General features: G+C 42.8%; 1 protein-coding gene across 3 annotated transcripts; it reads right to left on the reverse strand.

Annotated features, from left to right (window-relative positions):
• Positions 1-152: 152 nt before the first annotated feature.
• On the reverse strand, positions 153-21,141 carry lonp2 (lon peptidase 2, peroxisomal). Of its 3 annotated transcripts, none has more exons than XM_080761703.1 (18): positions 20,809-21,141; positions 19,335-19,470; positions 18,234-18,341; positions 17,910-18,041; positions 17,210-17,332; positions 16,840-17,003; positions 15,850-15,944; positions 12,004-12,122; positions 11,240-11,379; positions 10,441-10,582; positions 9,759-9,909; positions 7,996-8,122; positions 6,441-6,531; positions 6,344-6,395; positions 4,526-4,611; positions 3,733-3,940; positions 2,709-2,899; positions 153-2,045 (listed from the first exon to the last, which is right to left on the reverse strand). In XM_080761703.1, the coding sequence occupies exons 1-18, from the start codon at positions 21,039-21,041 to the stop codon at positions 1,812-1,814; spliced, it is 2,532 nt and encodes an 843-aa protein (XP_080617829.1). In that variant the 5' UTR covers positions 21,042-21,141; the 3' UTR covers positions 153-1,811. The 3 variants fall into 3 exon arrangements, with proteins under 3 accessions (XP_080617829.1, XP_080617828.1, XP_080617827.1); XM_080761702.1 differs by having other exon boundaries at positions 6,344-6,362; positions 6,408-6,531; XM_080761701.1 differs by having other exon boundaries at positions 6,344-6,531.
• Between the last annotated feature and the right edge of the window lie 448 nt (positions 21,142-21,589).

The raw sequence follows: 21,589 nt of genomic DNA on the forward strand, positions 1-21,589 counted from the left end.
TATAGCCAATGCTTCTATGATTCTGCCCTGACCAGATCTACTGTATGTTTATGCCGACATGATACTGTACTAGTATTTATTTATTTTAGGACATAGGGATACAACCAAAATATCCTTCTTGGTTTAATAGTCAAGAATTGGAACAATATCAATGATTTTAAACATTTTTAATTTATACAAAATGAACTAATAAAACAGTGTATAATCTATTTTAACATGTAATCACTGGAAAAAATATTAGTAATATAAATTAAGTTTGAGATTAAATTACACCTATACTGTTGTGTGTAGGTTAATGGTTACACACATGTTCCTGGTTTGTTGCCATATGCTATGGGTCAGTCTGTTAGCAATACTTCATGAATGGTAAATGGTGCATTTATATAGCGCCTTTATCCAAGGCGCTTTACATAGATCGTGCATTACATTCACCCAAACATTCATACGCCGATGACGGAAACCATGCAAGGCACCGTCCTGCACATCGGGAGCAATTAGGGGTTCAGACTTGCTCAAGGGCACTTTGACACGAACTCTGGGGGAGCCCGGGTTTGAACTGGGAACCGTGCGGTTCCCTTCCCATCCGGCCGATGGATCCAGTCGACAAAGTGTACATGGAAGCACGGTCTGCAACTCTGCTAATCTGACACTGATGAAATCAAGACAACTATGTGGCGTGTACAAGTATCAATTCCAGCTGTGCAAACTAACACCAATTGAAGAATCAAACAAACTACATACTACTGTATGTAACAACACACGTGGTGAAACAGATTCACGTGATGAGTGCGAGTTGTCAAATGAGCTCCTATTACACACTATCAACACGTACTTACAGAACTCTTGAGTGCCGAGTGCTGACATGATGGTATTCACCATTGTGATTTTTCAGGACATGGGTGGAAGTCTCACTCCCACTCCTTTCACAACTGGACACAACACCCAATGAATGTTCCTTACTTGATACTGAATGAATCATTACACATAACATAAACATTGTGCTTGCCAACACACATGTCAGGCCACCGACAGAGGGAGAATCCTGAGTAATGACCAGTCACACGACTCACACCACAGCCCTTAATGCAGTGGTTCCCAAACCTTTGAGCTCAAGACCCATAAAGGAAACGTTTGGACCCAAACTAGTGAAAATAGCAGATCAATAAGCTCACAACACGTTGCTTCATGTTGTGAGCTTGTAGATGTCATGATCAATAGATTTTCACTACTTATTACACATTTGTTTTCTTAATGGAATTTCTTTGATTTTACTTTGATTTCTTCATGAAATTATAGTAAAGATTATTGAATTTTGTTTTTAACTCACGAAATGTTTCGCTTTTATGGGAATGTTTTTTTGGGGAAAATGCATTTGAAATAATTAAAAACAAAACGCAGGAAACAAAAAATAAAGGGACCCATAAGAATGTGTCCGTGACTCACAAATGGGTCCCGACCCACTGTTTGGGACACCAGTGTCTTAATGCACAGTATTATCTGCTAACCCCATATTCCAGTGAGAAGGTGCCGTTTTGCTGCACACCATGAACATACCAACAGAATATTGATGAAATACAATTAGCTGAGGGAGTCAGGGAGATGAAGAAACTGAAGTCTCTGTCTTCCATTTTTGGACTTCCTGTCAAGGCCACCACTGTGAACAACATTGCACGAAATGTTTAAGTGCCTGTATATACACTGTGCATATATACTGTATTTGCAGGTATGTGTATAATATAAAATTTCCTTTTTTGTTCCCGATTAGCTGCTGCCACAGCAGCCAGCTTGTCGCCCTGGGGTCCGGCTGCATTTCACAGCTTGCTGGTCAGCTGCATGTGTGTGTGCGTGTTGTTGGCTATCCCGGGGAACCCTCCATCGAAGGCTGCGTTCAGCACCTCTTCCAGGTTGCTGGCGGTTGTGAAGTGAAGTTCCGCTCGAACTTTGGCCGGTATCTCCTCTAGGTCCTTCTCGTTGCGCTTCGGAAGAATGATGTGCTTCACCCCTGCCCTATGAGCTGCTAGAACTTTGTCCTTGATCCCGCCCACCTGAGAACAGACCAATGCAATCACTCAACAAAGATAATGTCTTTTATGAATATTTCACGAGACTCAGATTGACCTTTTTAAGGGTGCTAGCCCCTCCAATGCATGGCTTTTGAAGATTGCGTCATGTGGCTGCCAAGTCTATGGCTCTTTGTTTAAACCTCTTAAACCCCAGGGGGGTCCAGGAGGGAAAATAAAAAATATCGGAGTTGGAACCTGAGACCTTGACGAGCCCCATTTACCCGCTGAGAGCTGTTCATGAGGTGGACAGCCGCTGCCCCCGCCGGCAGGGGATTGGGGCTTAAGTGGTTTTAAAGCACTTATGACGTAAATCGTTCGTTTGCCAGCCAAGTCTATGTGGATTGTAATGTTTGTTTAGAGCACTTATTACGACGTAGGACCCCTTCACACAAGTGTGATATTTGAGGGGCATTAGCCCCTCCTATATTCAGCTATTAGTGTAGATTTCCGTCTTACACAAACATTAAATTCCCATTGACAATAAATGGAGAATTTACGTCATGTGTGTCTGAGCAAATCGACATATTACAACATGATGATGTACGATGATAAGAGCGCCCCTAACTTCACACCATAGATCTTTCTATAATATGAACTACTAGTAGGCCTAGATATACGTACACCATACTGCATTTGAAAACGTACCGGTAGCACCAATCCTCGGAGCGTTATCTCTCCTGTCATGGCGACGTCTGACCGGACCAATCGACCGCTGAACAGCGATGCCAGGCACGTGACGATGGTGACTCCGGCAGAGGGGCCATCTTTGGTGACGGCACCCGCAGGGAAATGGATATGGATGTCTGTGCCTTCCAATGGGTCATGACCCCCCACCACTACACGCACACACGCATACAGAAGCACACACAGAAATATACAATGTATGAGTGTATTTAAATTAAGGTAGTAAAAGTTTCATACTGTATTTTTGTAATTTGCATGAATCTAAATTATGCCACTAATTGACTCAGCTGGTAGTATTACAGTATATCTTAGTTATCCAATAGACTAAATGAGCTGTACTGCCTACCAGGTGATCAATCTGTGTGCGCGCGCGCGCGTGCGTGTGACCGTGTGTGTGTACACGCATTTATACATTGAACGGATGTTTTCAATCTGCATGCATAATGTCTGTGTATCTGCATACATAAAGGGGTGAGTTCATAATATGTTCAATTATACAACTATACAAGGGGACTATAAATGTTTTAAGGCCTGAGCTGTGGCTCAGCAGTCCAGGCCCCTTGGCTGGTAAGCCAGCTTTACAGAATGTCGCTGGTTTGAGTCCCGATCCCGATGAACTTTGCTGTGTGTCCTCCCCTGATCTCTCTCCCCCCTTTCCTGTCTACTTACTATCACTAGGCACAAATGAAATACTCCTGCTGACATTCCCAAGTGTTGTGAGCTTAAACGCAATGACTTTGAACATGCATGTTGTATTTACCATACGTATGCAGCACGGAGGCCGTCATGGATTGATTATTTCCTCCTCCGTGTTTGACTTTAACAGAAATGTCCATTCTATATGTGTTTTTATGTTTTTTACACTAGTCTCTGAAGATCAAGTTCTTGGAACTTTATAATCGGTCCTCCTCATACTCCTATCAATCCATGTGTGTGAATGTGTTCATTGTTGTATATGTGACGAGTGTGCACTGTCCACACACACCACTTGTCAGCTGATAGTTCTTGGCGTTAGCTCTAAGCCAGGTGATAGCCAGTTGAGCTGACTCCTTCATCACGTCTCCCAGCTGGCCAGTCATAGTGAGTTGGCCGTCTCCCTCCATTCGACTGGCCTCCACAAACATGATCTCCCCTCCTAGTGGAGTCCACGCCAGCCCCAAGGCTACGCCAGGCAGGGTGAGGTGCTCAGACACCTACAACACACACACACACACACACACACACACACACACACACACACACTGTCAGGTGTTTCAGGTGTTGCACACTTTCACAAGCACTTGATCTTTAAGCCCTAACCACACCAAAAAGTCACCATGCAACTCCTTGGGTCCAAACGGTTGCAAGGACTTAATGCTAAAACTGTCTCGACCCTTTGGTGAGGCCATTGAAGTGTAAAATCAGACACCCAAATGCAATTTTGTAGGCAAAATCAAATAGTCGACTAAAACCGTATATTTAGTAAACACTAAACCATTTCAGAACATACCAGAAGTACAACCCAGGTAAAATAATAAAAATGTCAGTATAAAAAAATATATAAATTATATATGATTATAGTCCACTTCCTAGTTTTAGTACGGATGGCTTTCACATTGCAGCGATCCGTATCCGAGACTCGATTGATTGCAGTCCCGGGGATGGTTGGGCGATCCGCTCCCGGGAACGGTACGCATCGTTCATACTACCAAAACATTTGCCAAGAGGTCCTGAGTGCGCACCCGGGACCATAGTGTCTCCTGCCCAGTGACTCTGTCGTTCCCTTCTCATCTCCTCACCTCCATTTCAAACATCGGTGGTCCCAGGATGTCTTTAAGGGCCACGTGATCAATCACTATCGGCATCTCTGGGGGTGCTGCCATGTCTGTACTCAAGCACCCACCCACGCACGCACCCACACACACACACACACACACACACACACACACACACACACACACACACACACACACACACACAAACAAATGAAATAGTAACATAGACAAATGCACGTTAGTGAGGAACTCCTGGTGTGTGGTCGCATAAAACGTTTGGTTTGAATGTGTTCTTCCATTGTCTTTGTGAGTGTATGTGACGATCTGTACTGTAGGTGGGTACCAGCCTGGGCATCAAATAAGACAGACAGACAGACAGGAAGCGAGGGCAGGACAGACATATGGAAGGGGCGTGGCTGGAGGGCAACAGGTGCCGACCTAGTCATGTGACATCTGTCACCAACAGAGACTAGAGGAACAGCTGCTGCACACACACCCACACACACACACACACACACACACACACACACACAGCATAGAAGGACATAACAGAAGCACACCAAATACCTACCACAGTAGAGTATTAACACACGCATGCAAGTGCACGCACACACACACAGTGTGTGGCACCGTGCTATGAGCTTGTAGATCTGCTATTTTTTTTAATCGTGAAAACGTGTGAAAATCTTTGAATATATATATATATATATATATATTATATTATATTGTTTCAAAGCAAAAGTTTTTAACTCAAACTTTTGCTTCTGGGGGAACAACATATTTTAAGATTAGCCCGCCCAATTGATCAGCTGACTGCCACATCAGCGAATTACGTGTGGGACGTGCACACACTTATACACTCACATAGTAATGCAGCATGTTAACCCCTTTATGCGCCTTTGAGCACGGCATGAACCCCCTCGAGTATGTCTGACTGAACTAACTCCGCAAGCCACGAATCATATATTGTAATTTGTGATGTCATGTGATGATGTGAAGCATGACAACAGAACAGTGACAAAACATTAATGACCAAAAGCTTCACCTTTTCTGTTTAAAACAATTACGAAAAATGCAGGTTCACTTTGCTGGCAAAAGATTCTTGGACCGAGAACAATAGTGTGCTGCCTACCATAATAGCAACCACGCACAAAAGTTGAAATATGGGGATAGGGGCTTTCTGTCCGACACCAACTATACGTGCTGTAGCGTCCAGTTACACAAATGTAAACAAGATGTGATCTATTAACGGCGTGGCTTCCCTGTGGATCTCTGACATCACGCAGCCAGTGTATGACATTTGACATCTATGATGTCTCACTCAATACTAGGATATCAAGAAGCTCCATATTTGAGCAACTTTCAGCAAAAGTCAGTATCCGTTGATGTCCATTCTGAAACTAGGAGAACTAGAATTGTCTTCACAATACATAAAATAGGCCTACTGACGGCAGCATGCTCAGGGAATGCAGTGCACACACACACACACACACACACACACACACACACACACACACACACACACACACACTTTCTAGTAGGCTTGCCTCCCTAGGAGCCACGCTGAAATAAATAAAATGTATTTATTTTTGAAAGCTGCTTAATGTTTTTGTTTGTAGTGTAATAAAGACAATGGTAGTAAATTAATGTGTTTTCATTATGGATCGTTAGAAAGCACTTTGTTTTTAATTTATAAGCGAATCGTGGCCCTCTGAATCGAATCGAATGAAATTGCCAGATTTCCGCCCCTACGGCACACTGGATTTTAAAATAAATAGATGGCAACGATGCATTCATGTTAAATAATGTGTTCCTGCCGTGACGTTGAGCTGAGACGCTTACCTCCCTGTTCCTGCCCTGAGCCCTCGGTAGTCACGCCCTCGGTGGTCACGCCCTCGGTGGTCACGCCCTCGGTGGTCACGCCCTCTGCCTTTGGGACTTTCTGACCTTCGGCGACTTTGACGGCCACCGCCCGGCAGATCGCTCCGATCTTCCTCTCTAGGGAGCGCACGCCTGCCTCCCGGGTGTAACTGCACGCACGCACACACACACACACACACACACACACACACACACACACACACACACACAGGTTAAGCTGTTGCACAGAATAAGCCATTGCAGTCACACCCATGTACTGTGTGTGTATCATGCATGGGTGGCAGCCGTTGGGCATTTCAGAAAGTATACAGTATTTTGGACCATTATAGTTGCTCGGGTCAACACTATTTTGGCTATCTAGTGTGTGTGTGTGTGTGTGTGTGTGTGTGTGTGTGTGTGTGCTGCGCGCGTGCGTGCGTGTGTGTGTGTGTGTGTGTGTGTGTCTGCATGTCCACTCATAAGTGTATGAATGTCAGTATGCAAAATGGACGTATCAGTGTGTGAATCAATCAAAATGTTTATGTTTATGAACAGCAAGGGTTTCACCATATTCCTATATCCTCACACCGTCTCCCGTAGCAAAAATAGCCGATCTACAAGCTCAAAACGTGTCGCATTGCAAGACGTTTTGAGCTTGTAGATCAGCTGTTTTTGCTGTATTTGAATTGAAATCCTGTTTTTTTTTTTTTCTTTGCTATTTTTGAATAGGAATCCTGAAAATTATTTATTTATCATTTAGTTATGTTAACTTTATGAACTAAATTCAAATACATTGGACATAAACAAAGACAATATTTTAATACTAGTAATTAGCTGAAATGTTCTGATATTAACCTGCAGGCCACATTAAGTGACGTTGGGGGCCGCATGTGGCCCCGGGCCGCCAGTTGCTCATGTATGCTCTAGGGTCCAATTTTGTGCTTTGCAGTAATATAATACCCCTGCCCACTTCGAATGTCGATGACCCTGACATCAGCGGATGTTGAACGCCACCTTTTGTACATGTCAGACATCAGCTGACGGTAGGTCAAAAGTTTCACACCCTCTTCCCCCATCAGACCTTTGGATAGCCTCTCAGCTCCTATTACCAGCAGCGTCTCAGAGGCGTCATCTAGCAACATCGTGCCGAGTGCACGACGGGGCCAGTATGGGAGTCGTGTGTGGTTTAGAAATGTTCCCATAATGATCTTTAAACATTAAAAAGGAGCTTGAAGTGTATACCTGAGGATTGTATCAGTGTCGATGTGATTACCTGGCGATAGTATCCAGTGTACTGATGTTTTTACCTGGTGATAGTATCCAGTGTACTGATGTATTTACCTGAGATATAGTATTAGTGTCCAGGGTGTATTGATATCTTTACCTGGTGATAGTATTAGTGTCCAGGGTGTATTGATGTCTTTACCTGGTGATAGTATCCAGTGTACTGATGTATTTACCTGAGATATAGTATTAGTGTCCAGGGTGTATTGATATCTTTACCTGGTGATAGTATTAGTGCCCAGGGTGTATTGATGTCTTTACCTGGTGATGGTATCCAGTGTATTGATGTATTTACCTGGGATATACAGTAGTATTGGTGTCCACTAGGGTGTATTGGTATGATCACCTACCTGGTGATGGTGTCCATCGTGGTGTCATGAGGGATCTGTAATTGCTGAGGTGTTAAACCATGCTGCTCTAGCTGGTGAGGGATCAGATGACGGTGGGCAATCTCAACCTTCTCTTCCTGGGTATAGCCTGGAACGCGTACACGTGTAAACACATCCACACACACATGCACGCAAGCAAGTTATGGCCTACAATTTAGTTTCATTTTAATCTAATTAATCTTAGTCCTGATGGAATTAGTACTACTGTGATGTCGATCCAGGAACCCATTCAGTAAAAATATAAATAAATATATATATGTTTCCCTGTCTGCTTTTGCCTCTGGAAGCACCACCTCCTTTTTTGTGAAGAAACAGAAACTTGGCTTGGCTCCTCCCCTTTCTTAGTCCACTTCTTCCCGGGTGCCTCTGTGTTTATTGCTATTAACAACAACATAACACGTTCGCGGGCAGTGGTGCTGACAGATTAAGAGATTACTGTAAGTGATTTTATAGGATGATGTCATCACTGTACCCACAAACATTACTGAGGCACTTTATAGGTGACAACGTCAGCTGTCAACACAACACGCCATGAGGGTGAGGGTCAAGTAGTTTAGTTTGGCACTAAACACACTGGACACGACGTGTGGAGACCTTACTGTAACCCAAAGTTCTGTTTGGGAAGAACAGTGTTTTTGCCACGTTTGAACAATTGATAGATACATAGCTATTGTGTAATGATACATTTTAACAGTGATACGATACGTATCACAATACATCGTTGACAAGACGATACATGGACGATATTGGTTCATTCATATGCTTTTGATATTCGATATACTTCAATGATTTAAAATCGATACAGTAACTATTTAGCACAGAAAATCTGTGTCTAGTGATGGTTTTTAAGGGAAAAATGTATTAACACCCCAATTGCCCAGGACGAAGTTCACCGTCCTTTCTATTAGTAACTCCCAGCGCCCAGGACGAAGTTTTATCCAAAAGACGAAGTTTATTGGTATGAAAACCGATCGCATCGCTCCACAGCCTAGGAGCACCTGTTGCGCAATCCTCGATGATGCAGAACAGTGGGACGTCATCGAAAATGTTCCCCCCGTTTAACCGACGACAACAAAAATCTTAAAACGTTAATAACTCGCAATCTAAATCATCCCGTCCAATTCTAAGAAAAGATCCTGTGTTAGACGGCCCCCCGCTGTCCAGTCGCTAGTCGCGTTAGATTTAATCATGCCTCCCGTTGTTGTCGATCGATAATTAATTTAATTATTTATTTCCCATGTCCGTATACTGTATATACAGTACGTACCCCGACCGCTAGGAGACGTTATTTGCTAGGTCCTTATATATACAGACCCCAACGTATACTCTGTGTATATAATAGTTGAGCCCCACGGCAGCTTTTAACATTGATCCGGTTGCTATGCACCGCTTTCGTCACCACCAGCTATGGGACGTTAAAACTTTTCTCCGTTTATCTCAATTCAAAGCAAGATTTTCAAACCTTCATAAGTCGGAATTTTGGAGAGCTATCCTTGGTGGATCTTCTGCCATCGAAAGTTCGGATGTCATTTGTGACTTTGTACCGTGCGACATTTCTGTGTGCGCAACAGTGTGCGCTAATTCTAGCAAAGTGTATGTGTGTGAGGCGGGGGGCCGGGCAAACTCCTCTTAAAATGAACGCTGATGGTGGCACTGGGAACTGGGATTTATGCTAACAGCTAGCCGCAATAAAAGAGTTAATGAAGCAATTAACAGTCACTGACCTGGTACCTGCAGCAACTCCATCCTGTCCAATAGGGCTGCAGGGATGGTTGCCGTGGAGTTTGCAGTGGCGATGAAGATCACCTGGGAGAGGTCAAAGGCCACGTTGAGGTAGTGGTCTGTGAAGCTGTGGTTCTGCTCTGGATCCAGCACCTACGTAGGACAATACACGCAGGGTGTGCACATGTCATTTTGTGTGTGTGTGTGTGTGTGTGTGTGTGTGTGTGTGTGTGTGGTGAGTACAGAAGGACTCAAACAGACTTCTAAGTTTTCATTTGATTCCATTTTACACTGTCAGCACTAAATGGTACATTTGTGCATTCATATAGCGCTTTTATCCAAGGCACTTTTATGCTTCACAACATAGATACAGTAGATAGCAATTAGGGGTTCAGACTTGCTCAAGGACACTTCGACACTAACTCTGGGGGAGCCCGGGAGTGAACTGGGAACCTTGCGGTTCCCATCCGGCCGCTCTACCCCTCAGCCACTGCCACCCCCTGCCATGCTAAGTTAACACCCAGGATTTCATTGTGTAATGCAAAAGCAGCAATGAATGCTTTGTTGTAGTTAATTAATGTAGGTAAGAAAATATATAAATATAAAGAAAGTTTGGACAAACTTGTGTGTGTGTGTGTGTGTGTGTGTGTGTGTGTGTGTGTGTGTGTGTGTGTGTGTGTGCACCTCCAGCAGGGCAGCAGCGGGGTCTCCCTGCAGGCTTCTCCCAAGCTTGTCCACCTCGTCCAAAAGGAACACAGGATTGTTGACACCAACCGTCTTCAATCCATTGATGATGCGACCAGGCATGCTCCCTACATACGTACGTCTGGCAGATAGCCAGAGAGAGAGAGACAGAGAGAGAGAGAGAGAGAGAGAGAGAGAGAGAGAGAGAGAGAGAGAAAGAAATGAAGACAGTTGTCTCCAAAATATAATCTTCAAATGTCTAGACTAGAGTGCTGCACCAACTATATCCGTTCGATGTGGGATCACAGGAACTGTTTTTTTTTATACTTTACTCAGACATTGTTAACTTCCAGTTCACTGCCCAGAACCCGTTGGTCTTCAAAAAAACAAACCAAAATAAACGTGGCGGTGGCGGAATAATTAATTAATTAATTAATACATGGCAGTCAATGTGTTTAAAATGAGCATTAGAGGGGACCAATTATATGAAGATATGGCTAGTTTGTTCGTAGCCTTGGTGGAGAAGTGTTTGCGTTTGAGTCTCTGGTTGGCATATTCATAAGGCGGGGGAATCAGGCTTGTTGGCTCATCTGCACTCTTGCAGGCCAGTTTCAAGGTCAAGAAGTTTCGACGGAGCTCTGGAGGTGGGATGCCAGACAGTATGGGGAGAAGCTCGATAGGGGTTGATGGCAAGGCACCACTGATTAACGTTCAAATTATTATGTTCTCTTCTCCTGGTCATAGTAACAAATCTAGCAACAATTCTATACATATTGTATCCAAAAACACACATTCATACCTGTGTCCTCGTATATCCGATTGGTCACAGACCCCTCCCAGTGCGATCCGGTGAAATTCTCTGCCCAGAGTCCTAGCTATGGACCGCCCCACACTGGTCTTGCCAACTCCTGGTGGTCCCACAAAACACAGGATGGGGCCCTGATGAATCAAATCAAACTTTACGTATAGAGCCCATTTAAAACAATCGAGATTGACCAAAGTGCCGTACACCGTAAAATCAAGGCATCAACAAAAATCTAAAAACATTTATGCACATGCACCCACATGGCATCAAAAGGCATGGTTCCGATAAAATAAATATTATTAAATAATAATAATAAATAAATAATGTGAGGTATGTGTACCCCACGCATCATCAGAAACACAATTTAGTAAAAGCCCCAGGAGTGATCAAAGGCCATTGAAAAGAGATGAGTCTTGAGACTGCCTCAATGGACTGGGCACTGTAAAAATGGCAACCTGCCGGCCCTGTCAGCCACCCAGAGTGTAGGGGCTGCAACAGCAAAGGCACGATCTACTCTGGATGTTAGCTTGGGGGAATGGTCAAAAACAGCATGGCTGGAGTATAGTCATCCAAAAGTTCAGATAGATATGAGATGAGATGAGAATTACATGACAGCTTTGACTCACTGTTCTCGCATATTATCAATTTTAGTTTGATACATTGAGCTTAACTACGTGTTCCCAAATGCACCGGCTATGAAACGTTAAATTTTTTATGATGCGATTGAGTGATAAAATAAATGTGTTCTTAAAAAGTACCTTCAGGGAGGTCTTGAGTTGTCTCACGGCCAGGTACTCCAACACACGTCTCTTCAGTTTGTCCATAGCATAGTGGTCATCGTCCAGGACTACACGAGCTGCCCGGATATCCAGGCAGTCTGAAGTTGGTGTGTGTGTGTGTGTGTGTGTGTGTGTGTGTGTGTGTGTGTGTGTGCGTGAGGACAATGAGGGAACACAAGGTAATATGTAAGTGGGAAGTATTCAAGCAATTTACAGTGGGAATAAGTAAAGGAGAAGGTGAAGGAGAGATGAAAAGCAGAAGAAGAAAGAGGATACAAATAAATAATTAGACAAATATTATTAATTGAATCATACTATGGGAATTGTTCCATGACATTGTTAGAATAAGATCGTAGCCTGAGCCTGAGGATTCAAATCTAGGGACCCTATTTTGCGTCAGTGCCTTACCCCTTATCCCTACTCTTCTTTGCCTTTATTTTTTTACTATTTTGAAAAACATTTTTGAATAGTTCAAATTGCCGATCTACAAGCTCACAATGTGTCAATGTAGATTGACTAGTTGAACAATTTTAGATGGAGTGCCGTGATCTTTTTCCACCTTAAAACATGATCATCAGGCATTATTATTATATAAGGCAGAAGATTTATTTCTAAAGTGTACAATAACAGTATTTGTTAAAATGTTGTTTTTATGTGGACACACCCGTTTGCCTGGTGGGTGGTGATCCACCTGAACTGAAGCCGCACCCACGGCTGTTGTTGTATGATAAAGGGGGAGGGGTTAGGGGAGGGGATGATATCGTGGTGTCACTACATCACTGTTTTTTTCATTGGCATGTTTGACTGTGAAGGTTTAAGCCTCCAGAAAGAAACCCTAAATACAAAGGGAAGACATCATTGCACATAACAACCACACAAAGGGGTCTAATGAAGTACTGTCACCTCATAAACACAAAATACAAAAGTCACGGCTGTTTAGGGACACAGTGTTGAGGGACACTGATGAATCCTACAACAGCATCATTTGAAATGGGAGTAGTCAAAAGGCAATTAGAGGGTCCATGACATGGACGAGTTTGAAAAACTTGTCTTGAGACACTCTGGTGTGTCCCCTGTGGACATCCTCAGAACTATTAATGAGAAAACCATACATCTTGGATGGACAAAACAGGCACTTCCTGGTCGGGTCAAAATGCTTGCTCCAGCACCAGCAAAGTATCCAACATCTTTTAACTACTGTAACATGACCTGTAAAACACAGTCCGTTGCAAATCAGCTTACAGAAGGTGAAATCTGCTAGCTAATATTTCTATAGCAAAGCACAGACTGCACAGTACGCCATTTCTCAAATGCTTCAGCTGTGAAAATTGACTGCATGAGTGCATGCAGCACTGCAAGTGCACTCAATAAAAGCCCTAGTTTATAGCTTTTGGTGGGGTAATAATTGGGTCCAAAACTGCCAGACCAGTAATATTTACTACTGCTTGCTCCAGTGGTAGCAAAGTATCCAACGTCTTTTAAGTACTGTAAAATGGCCTGCGAAACAGTCCCGTATAAATGTACCGTATTTCTTTGTGGGAAAGGCGTTTTTCTCTCTTTCCTTTATCTCTCGAATAATAACAATTAACTTTATAGTATGTTTTCCTGACAGCTCATCCCATGTGAATAAGACGTCATGATGACATTATGTGGTGGACCTGCCAGCTACTGTAGTCAGTCACCACCACAAATTAACCGGACTAATAAGAGTCTTTAAGCATTCATATTTTAGACGCGCGGTCATCGGGAGTTGCTATTGAGCCACTAAACAGTCGCTTTATTCATCCAGCACGATCTGAACTGGAATTCTCATAAAAAGACCTCATCCACCACCTTTCTGTTTTGGAGTGGTGCAACCACTCCAAGGAACAGCAATGTCCGTGTTCACCTACCTATGTGTTCGCCTATGTGACGTTAACTCACCTATGTGACTATGAGCACCAGTATGACTATTAGTACCAGTAGGGGCGCTGTTGTGCCAGAAACAGAGAGAGAGATAGTGCTGCACTGTTGCAGCACTGTTGCCGCACTGTTGCAGAGAGAGAGAGGGGGGGGGGGGGGGGGGAAGAGGGGAGTTGCACCACTCAGTTCACACGGATGTGAACAGGGAGCTGGCGATCGACGAGAGCTTTGATATGCGGTATTAAATAGAACGCTAAATAACACGTTAATGGCGTCGTTGGCGGTTCAGGATATCGTTAAAGAAGTTGTTAGCGGGGGATGAGGTTTAATCAAATATTAATTTGACCATTTGAGAAACAGGGACAGGCAATGGCATCTTTTATGAAATGAAAAGTGCACCGGCTTGTCTGTCACATCCATAGACTGTAAAAAATATGGACAAAGCGTTCTGCGGGTCTAACATGAACGTAAAATGAAGCCTGTCAGTCCTTGCACTGTAAGTCGCCATCTTTCTAGATCCGTTTGGGCCCAGCTGGCCCATTGGCTGGCCCAGACAACGAGGCGGGACTTCCCCCCTTCTTCTCCGTTGGTTTTTATTTTGACTCGAGTGGGTGGGGAATCCCGATCATAGACTGTAACGGTAGCCACGCTCCTCAGAACATACGCGACTTTATGGTAATTTTTTTTATAAATGGGACCATCATTTTCCAAAAAGAATATTATGACATTAGAAATGAGACTTTAAACTAGTGACTGGAAGCAGAAAGTATTCATGACCATGTTTATTAAGGTAATACAGTCTAGGTGAAGTTGGGCCCAAATACATGGACTTCTATGGGGCTATGGGTTTTTTTTGGGCCCAATGACAGCGCCACAACAGGCCATTATATGAACTTTCATTTCCTTAGTGGCTTCACAAAATATCTGTCTGACTGCCCCCCTGGTCACATCACATGCAAAAGCAGAGACGTTTCTGTGGCTACCAAGGTGGGGGTCCATGTGCATTCCTCGGCCGTGCAGACAGCATTACATTCACAGAAAACTTACAAAAGTTTCATATTCCGCCCAACTAACCATCAAAGTGGACAGGAAAGACATGTTCTGCCATCTAGAAACCACAGAGGAGGTCAGTGCCGGCTCTCTAGGGCTAGAATTATAAACGTGACACCATATAGCAGAGTATTTTTACAACATGACACAAAATAGGCTGAGGGGGCCGACATATACATGTGATAGTTGCTTACACAAGAGCAGCGCATAAATAAGCTGTAATAATAACTGACCTGGGTCATGGTGAGGGGGGACGAACCAAAAGCCAATTTTAGTCCTGGCTGAAAAGGTCGAAGAACCCTGGTTGTACACATTATTGCCGAGTAATCCTCATTACAGTGCGATAGTGTTTGTTGCAAATTTTGTTGTGGATTTAGTCATAGTCTCTTGAATAAAATTCCATTCAGTTTTAGTCGCATTTTAGTCATCTGAGATTTTTTATGTTAGTGTTTTAGTTGACTAAATATCATAAATCGACTAAATCTGCAGTTTGTAGCCTAGTTCTCGTCAGTAAAAAAAGGCAGTATGACCACCTAAATGTACATTACCCTTTTTGATGATGATGGCTTAGAGCTAAAACACATTTATTCCTGGCCGCAAAAAATAGATGGTTATGAATCCATGAGAGCTTGTATTCTGTTTATTTTTCAGATTTCCCCTTTTATTCACCATAATATATTCTCCCTATTTCATTTTGATGTTGTTCATCATGCCTGTTTTATCGTTTTTGGTTTATTCCATTTGGTTTTCTTCATTTATTGTACTGTGCCTACCCATCATCTGTGCACTTTCCTTTAATGTGAATCACAACATATTGTATTATAATGTATGAAATATGTTGCTAAATATAAAGTTAGATTTAATTTGAATTACCCGTGGTGCTCTTGCTCCAAGGCAGCTCAACCATCAGGTCCAAATAGTTCCTGGTCAGGGCATACTCAGGCATGGACTGAGGCATCTTCTTTAATCTGAATGCAAAAGAAAAAGATAAATGCAATTTTAGGGACAAGAGAACTGAACCGATGGATCCAGAGGACATGTACACAAGTTCTAGTGCTTTTTCATTGATATCAAACAAACAGAAATTATTCAGATTTATTTCTTTTGGTTGGCCTCTCCTTCTGCACCATACTCCTTGCTGTTTCGTGCATGCACGCTGCTGTTCACTTCCTTGTTTACGGCTCAGAAAGAATGGCTCGTCTCTCTTAATCTAAGGAGCTCTCCATGGTTTTGACCAGATGGGCATACTTCTGTCTTCATTTCTGACTTCAACATGCCTTTCGTTTAGAATATTAATGCTTCTAGAGCAGGGGTGCCCAAAAGGTAGATATCTACCAGTAGATCACAATGGCTGTGCAGGTAGATCACATGACATGCCCCTAAAGAATATTTTATTTAAATCTAAAAACATGAATTAAGTTGACTTGATTGATTGACCTTGTTTTCAAGAGTGTTGCTGCGCACAAATGTCGGTAGATTACAAATTAAATACCTATTCCATTTCAGCAATGGTATTATGTTTTCGGTGGGTAGATCTTGTTGAGCTGGTCATTTTGAAAGTAACTCTCAAGTCAAAAAAGTGTGTGCATTTGAAAGAAATCCCGAAGCTCATTGTGTTAATGACAGTAAAGCATACCCTCACGTGTAATATTGCTTAATTATAGGTCTGTAACTCTGAGAATGCAAAAATACATATTCTGAAGAAAATCTGGAGACTGACATTCAGTAAATTGGAACTATCAAAATAAGAACATTGTAACAAAATCTAGAATTACCCACGGAGTAGTCCTGCCACGGTCAGATTTGGCTGTTTATGCCTGTATTGATAAGCCCTGGCTGTTAGGAGTGGATAATAAAATGTACCTCTTGAGCTCTTTGAGGCAGACTTTGAGGGCCGCCTCGGGCATGTTGGCCCCGTGCACCTTCCTCTCCAGAGACACAGTGTCATCCCCATCATCATCCTCCGCTTCCTCCTCCAGGGAGAACTGGCGGCCCGGGAACACCCCGCCTTTACGCACCGATAACACCTGGAAGACAAAACAGAGAACACCCCTCTTTATTGAATATAATAGAATGTTAAGGTAAGAAAATGGTTAATCAGGAATTCTCCTTTAATGAATAAATCTGTAACATCTGGTACGCGTGTGTGCATGCGTCTGTGTGCATGCGTCTGTGTGTGTGTGTGTGTGTGTGTGTGTGTGTGTGTGTGTGTGTGTGTGTGTGAGCATGTTACCCTCTTGTCATCATCAGGCCTGGGTTTCCTGCTTTTCTGCAGCAGCTTCAGCCCCTCTATCTGTCTGGTCAACATGGGCAGAGTCCGTTTTAAGCGTTCTTCCAAGCTCACTGCATCCAGGACCTGAAGTACAGTACACGCAAATCCATGGATATAGTACTGTACAGTGCTACATAATGTCAACCAACCAAAAAAATAATATATTGCAATTTATTCATTCAGTTGTTTGCTGTGGTCCCTGCCACTGCTGATCCTCCCAGTTGGCCTGGGGAAGATATGCAACCATACACTATGCCTCCTGCCTCCTGTGTTTGTGGGGGGTGAGCTTTAGGCTCAATATTTTCTGATGCCCGTTTACGTTTACTTTATCAACCTTTTCAGTAGTTTCTTTTACCTTATTTTTCTATCAATAAATCACCTTAACAGCAAGACGTTTTCTGGATTTGTTTGAAACGTGACATACAGTTCCTGCCGACAGCTCAGCCTCATAGCAATACTTTTATTTGGTTTGATGGGAAGAAGTAGTCGCTACAACATTAACCCCTCGAGTATATGGTGCGCAAGCTACATATCACGCTCTATACCCAGATGTGTGGCACGCATAAACTATACCTGGAGTTTCTCCCTGTTTTGAGGTATATATCATATACTATACCTGGAGTTTCTCCCTGTTTTGAGGTACATATCATAAACGATATACCTGGAGTTTCTCCTTGTTTGAGGTACGTATCATGGACGCCACGACGTCAGGGAGGGTCTCCTTGGGCAGGCTGTCCAGCAGACGCCTCAACTTGGCCACCACTGGAACAGACATGTCCAACATACCAACCAACTATATATACACACACACACACACACACACACACACACACACACACAGTGTGATGATCATTATTAGGTCAACTGTACAACTTGCAGTGGTGGAAAAAGTACTCTCATTTTTTACTCATTTTTAAAATGTATGCTCAATGGAGCCAAGAGCCTCACTGACTAGAGATTCACACACACACACACACACACACACCTGGACAGCAGCTTGATAGAACTTTTGAGACAGCTCTCCTAGCTCTGCATCCTGTGCTGTGTTGTCTTCTGTGGCTGTATACTGCTCCAATTGATCCAACTGTTCCACCTTCCATTTACAACCACAAAGATATAAGTATACAGACACACATGCAGGTATCATGTGCATGTGCGAGCATGCACAGAGCCACACGCACAAAAGACTGGATCAAGCACTGTAAACAACTGTCTGGGGTGCACCCAAAAGCCTGAGTAGACGATAAATTAAACCTGAACATGTTTGAAAGTCCATTTAACAATATCCTCAAACTCAGGACATAACAAGTTATGTGCATACCGGTATACAATATTTACAACAATAAAAACAAAAATTTAATTGTGACTGCAATCTGTAGATGCAACTTTTCCTTTTTAATTTGTTTGAAACGTGACATACAGTTCCTGCCGACAGCTCAGCCTCATAGCAATACTTTTATTTGGTTTGATGGGACAAAGTAGTCGCTTGACTCGCTACAACATTAACTCCTCGAGTATATGGTGCCTGAACTAACCTCGCAAGCTACGTATTTACCAAAATGCTGTTGTGACTGTAATACACATGCAGTAGCTCTGAGTGGCTGGTGAAATCAGTGGTGAATGTGGCTGTGTTTGACACTGGACAGCACAGTGAGTGAATGGTGCAGGCAGGCAGCACACAACAGGAAATGTCGCAACACGAACATGAGCAAAACTCTGCAAATATTGCTGCTGTTCAAACAATTACAAAAAAATATAAAGATTTGGCCTGTATGGAAGTATGCCATCCTAGGCAAATAAACCTTGTAGAGCAGTGGTTTTCAACCAGTGGTCCGGAGACCACCGGTGGTCCTTGAGGAGGTTCCAGGTGGTCCCCTACTAAATGATGGAGAGTTGGTAACCAAATGGACCCCTACAGGTACATTTGGTTTAATTTCACGCTCTCAAGAGTTAAATTATTGTTAAACATCTGCACTACTAAATTTACAAGAAGGCTACACAATTGCTTTCCGGCTAAATCTAATCAAATGGCAATGGGCGTTGAAATAAAAAAAAGGTTGAAAACCACTGTTGTAGAGAGGTTTACCTCAGCCAGTGGGAATGGGTGCTCCTTCAGCAGACCTGACACACGGAACCGACACACCCCAGTGATGAGGAGGGTGTAGTGGGGCTTTGGCCAGTTGCTGCCCACTACCTGCACTGCCATCCCTGCTGTACCAATGCTAACACACATAATTACAAGAGAGAGAACGTTGGATCATGGACATTTGGAAAGACAGACAGGAACAGAAAGAGCTGGAAAATGAAAGCACATTATTTAATCCAATAAGACCGGGAAAGCATCTGTGTCATTGATTGTAGCTATATATTATAGATGAGTGTGCGTGTCACAAGAATAGCAGATATACAAGATCATAGCTTGTTGCCGATATCAAAAATGTTATAGACAATATTTTGTTTTATAATACGGTTTATCTTTAAATGTGATGAATGCATGTGACTGTCTGTTTGTTCATTCGAATTGTGCATCACCCCCAGAACCCACCTCACCCCTGCCCACTTTGAAAGGCTGGAATGGCTTAGGGTCGACGAGTACAGCATCTTGCAATGGTCCACAAGATTCGAAACACCACCTAGATGTTTCCTTAATGTTAACGAAGTCCACACCCACAACACCAGAGGGAGTGCAACGAACCATGTACAACCCAGATTCTGCACAAACAAGTTACTAAATATTATTTTCGCTCCTATGCCACCAAAATGTGGAACGCCCTACCAACAGTCATTAAGACACCTTGACTCCTTCAAAACCGCTCTCAAAGGGCACCTACGGACGTCTGCAATTCGAAACTGGCCCCCGTAATAATCTGAATCCCCCCACCCCTTTTTCCCCTCACTGTATATGTTTCTTTTCCCTTTTTTACCTCCTTTATGATGAATTCCTGTTCTGTTCTTTGACTATATAGAAGTGTCTATTTGTACGTCTCTAAATGTTTTGATGAATTGAACAAGGTGGACCCTCTTGTTAAACAAGTGTAATGCTTAATTGGGTTGTCCACTCACAGTTAACACTAACAGTCTTTGTATTGAGTTTGTGCTTGAAATGTACTGTAATTCTGCAAACTGTTAATAAATATTTCAATCAATCAATCATCTCCACTCAGAATCACAGTAAGTAATTGTATTAACAGGTGAAAAGGGTCTACTGAGAACTTCTATTACAACATTGGTATCGTTGTTTTAACCGATGCAAATCACTGGTCTGATCAAAGGTCCAAGTCCATCTGTAAGGCTCAATCCTCTGTCTGGCTGTAACGACCTTTCTAGAACAAATTTCCTTTGGTTTCTAGAGCTGACTGGATTATAGACTAGAGTAAATATTAGCACAGCCTTCGTTTTGGAATGTTACAATATTCATGACATTTGTTGTATATATTTTTTTACATGCAGTTCATTTTCATGTCGCCTTGCATGAATTAGCTCGAGTCCTATCATCAGTCCTATGACAAGATGCAAGAAGTTTTCAGCAATATAACTTGAACTTGATATCCAACCCAAACCTATGCAAAGTCGGAAGATCCTCTGTGTCGTGTTCTGGGTCTCTGGTGTTGGGAATTACTCCTATGATGGTGCTTTTCAGCGACGTCCCCTTCAACAATCTGCTCTTGACAAGCTGCATATTTCGTGGCGTGTCCACGCTGATTCTCATCGTGGATCCGGGTAAAAGCACCCCTTCGTGGGTCAAAAGCAACGGGAGGCGCCCCGGGATCTGAATTCCACCGTTAGAAAACATTTCAGAACCCTGTTGTTATTGTTACCATAGGGTTTGTAATTGTTGTTACAACAACTCAGATGAACGAAATGTACTTTCCTCCCCAATGTCGGCTGACAGCTCCATGCAAAGAGGAAAAACAATGCAAACTACGACGAGAATCGAGGAAGGACAAACTGTGCAGGAAACGCCAAAACATAGCCACTGGATGAAACGCAGTCCCGCCCCCTTTCATGGAAGAGAATTTCCCATTCATTTGTCCCATAGACGTTTCAGAAAGTATTAAAAAGACCTTTAAAGGTATATTCAGTGATTTCACTTAATTCAAATATCACTTATTTTTTTGATTTGTTGTGATAATCCTCCCTACATAATAGAGATGTACTTAAGTACTTGTACTTACTTGTAGTTACGTTACACCACTGGTAATTAGTGTCTTGAGACACTTTCACACTATATCAAATTAATGTGTTAATGATTATACTAATACTTTATAACTAAACTTCATAGTACCAAAATAATACTTCTTCATAGAAGAAGCTGAGTAAGATTTTTTTAAAGGCCAATGT

The sequence above is a fragment of the Protomyctophum bolini genome (genome assembly GCF_963924005.1).
Source record: "Protomyctophum bolini genome assembly, chromosome: 4".
NCBI lineage: Eukaryota > Metazoa > Chordata > Actinopteri > Myctophiformes > Myctophidae > Protomyctophum > Protomyctophum bolini.

Coding starts and splice junctions, on each gene's coding strand:
- lonp2 (XM_080761701.1), bottom strand. CDS start 21,041: ATGTTTTCTAACGGTGGAATTCAGATCCCGGGGCGCCTCCCGTTGCTT. Junction 10,583..11,239: donor TCGGATATACGAGGACACAG/GTATGAATGTGT, acceptor GCTATCTGCCAG/ACGTACGTATGTAGGGAGCA. Junction 2,046..2,708: donor TCCGAGGATTGGTGCTACCG/GTACGTTTTCAA, acceptor GTCTGTTCTCAG/GTGGGCGGGATCAAGGACAA.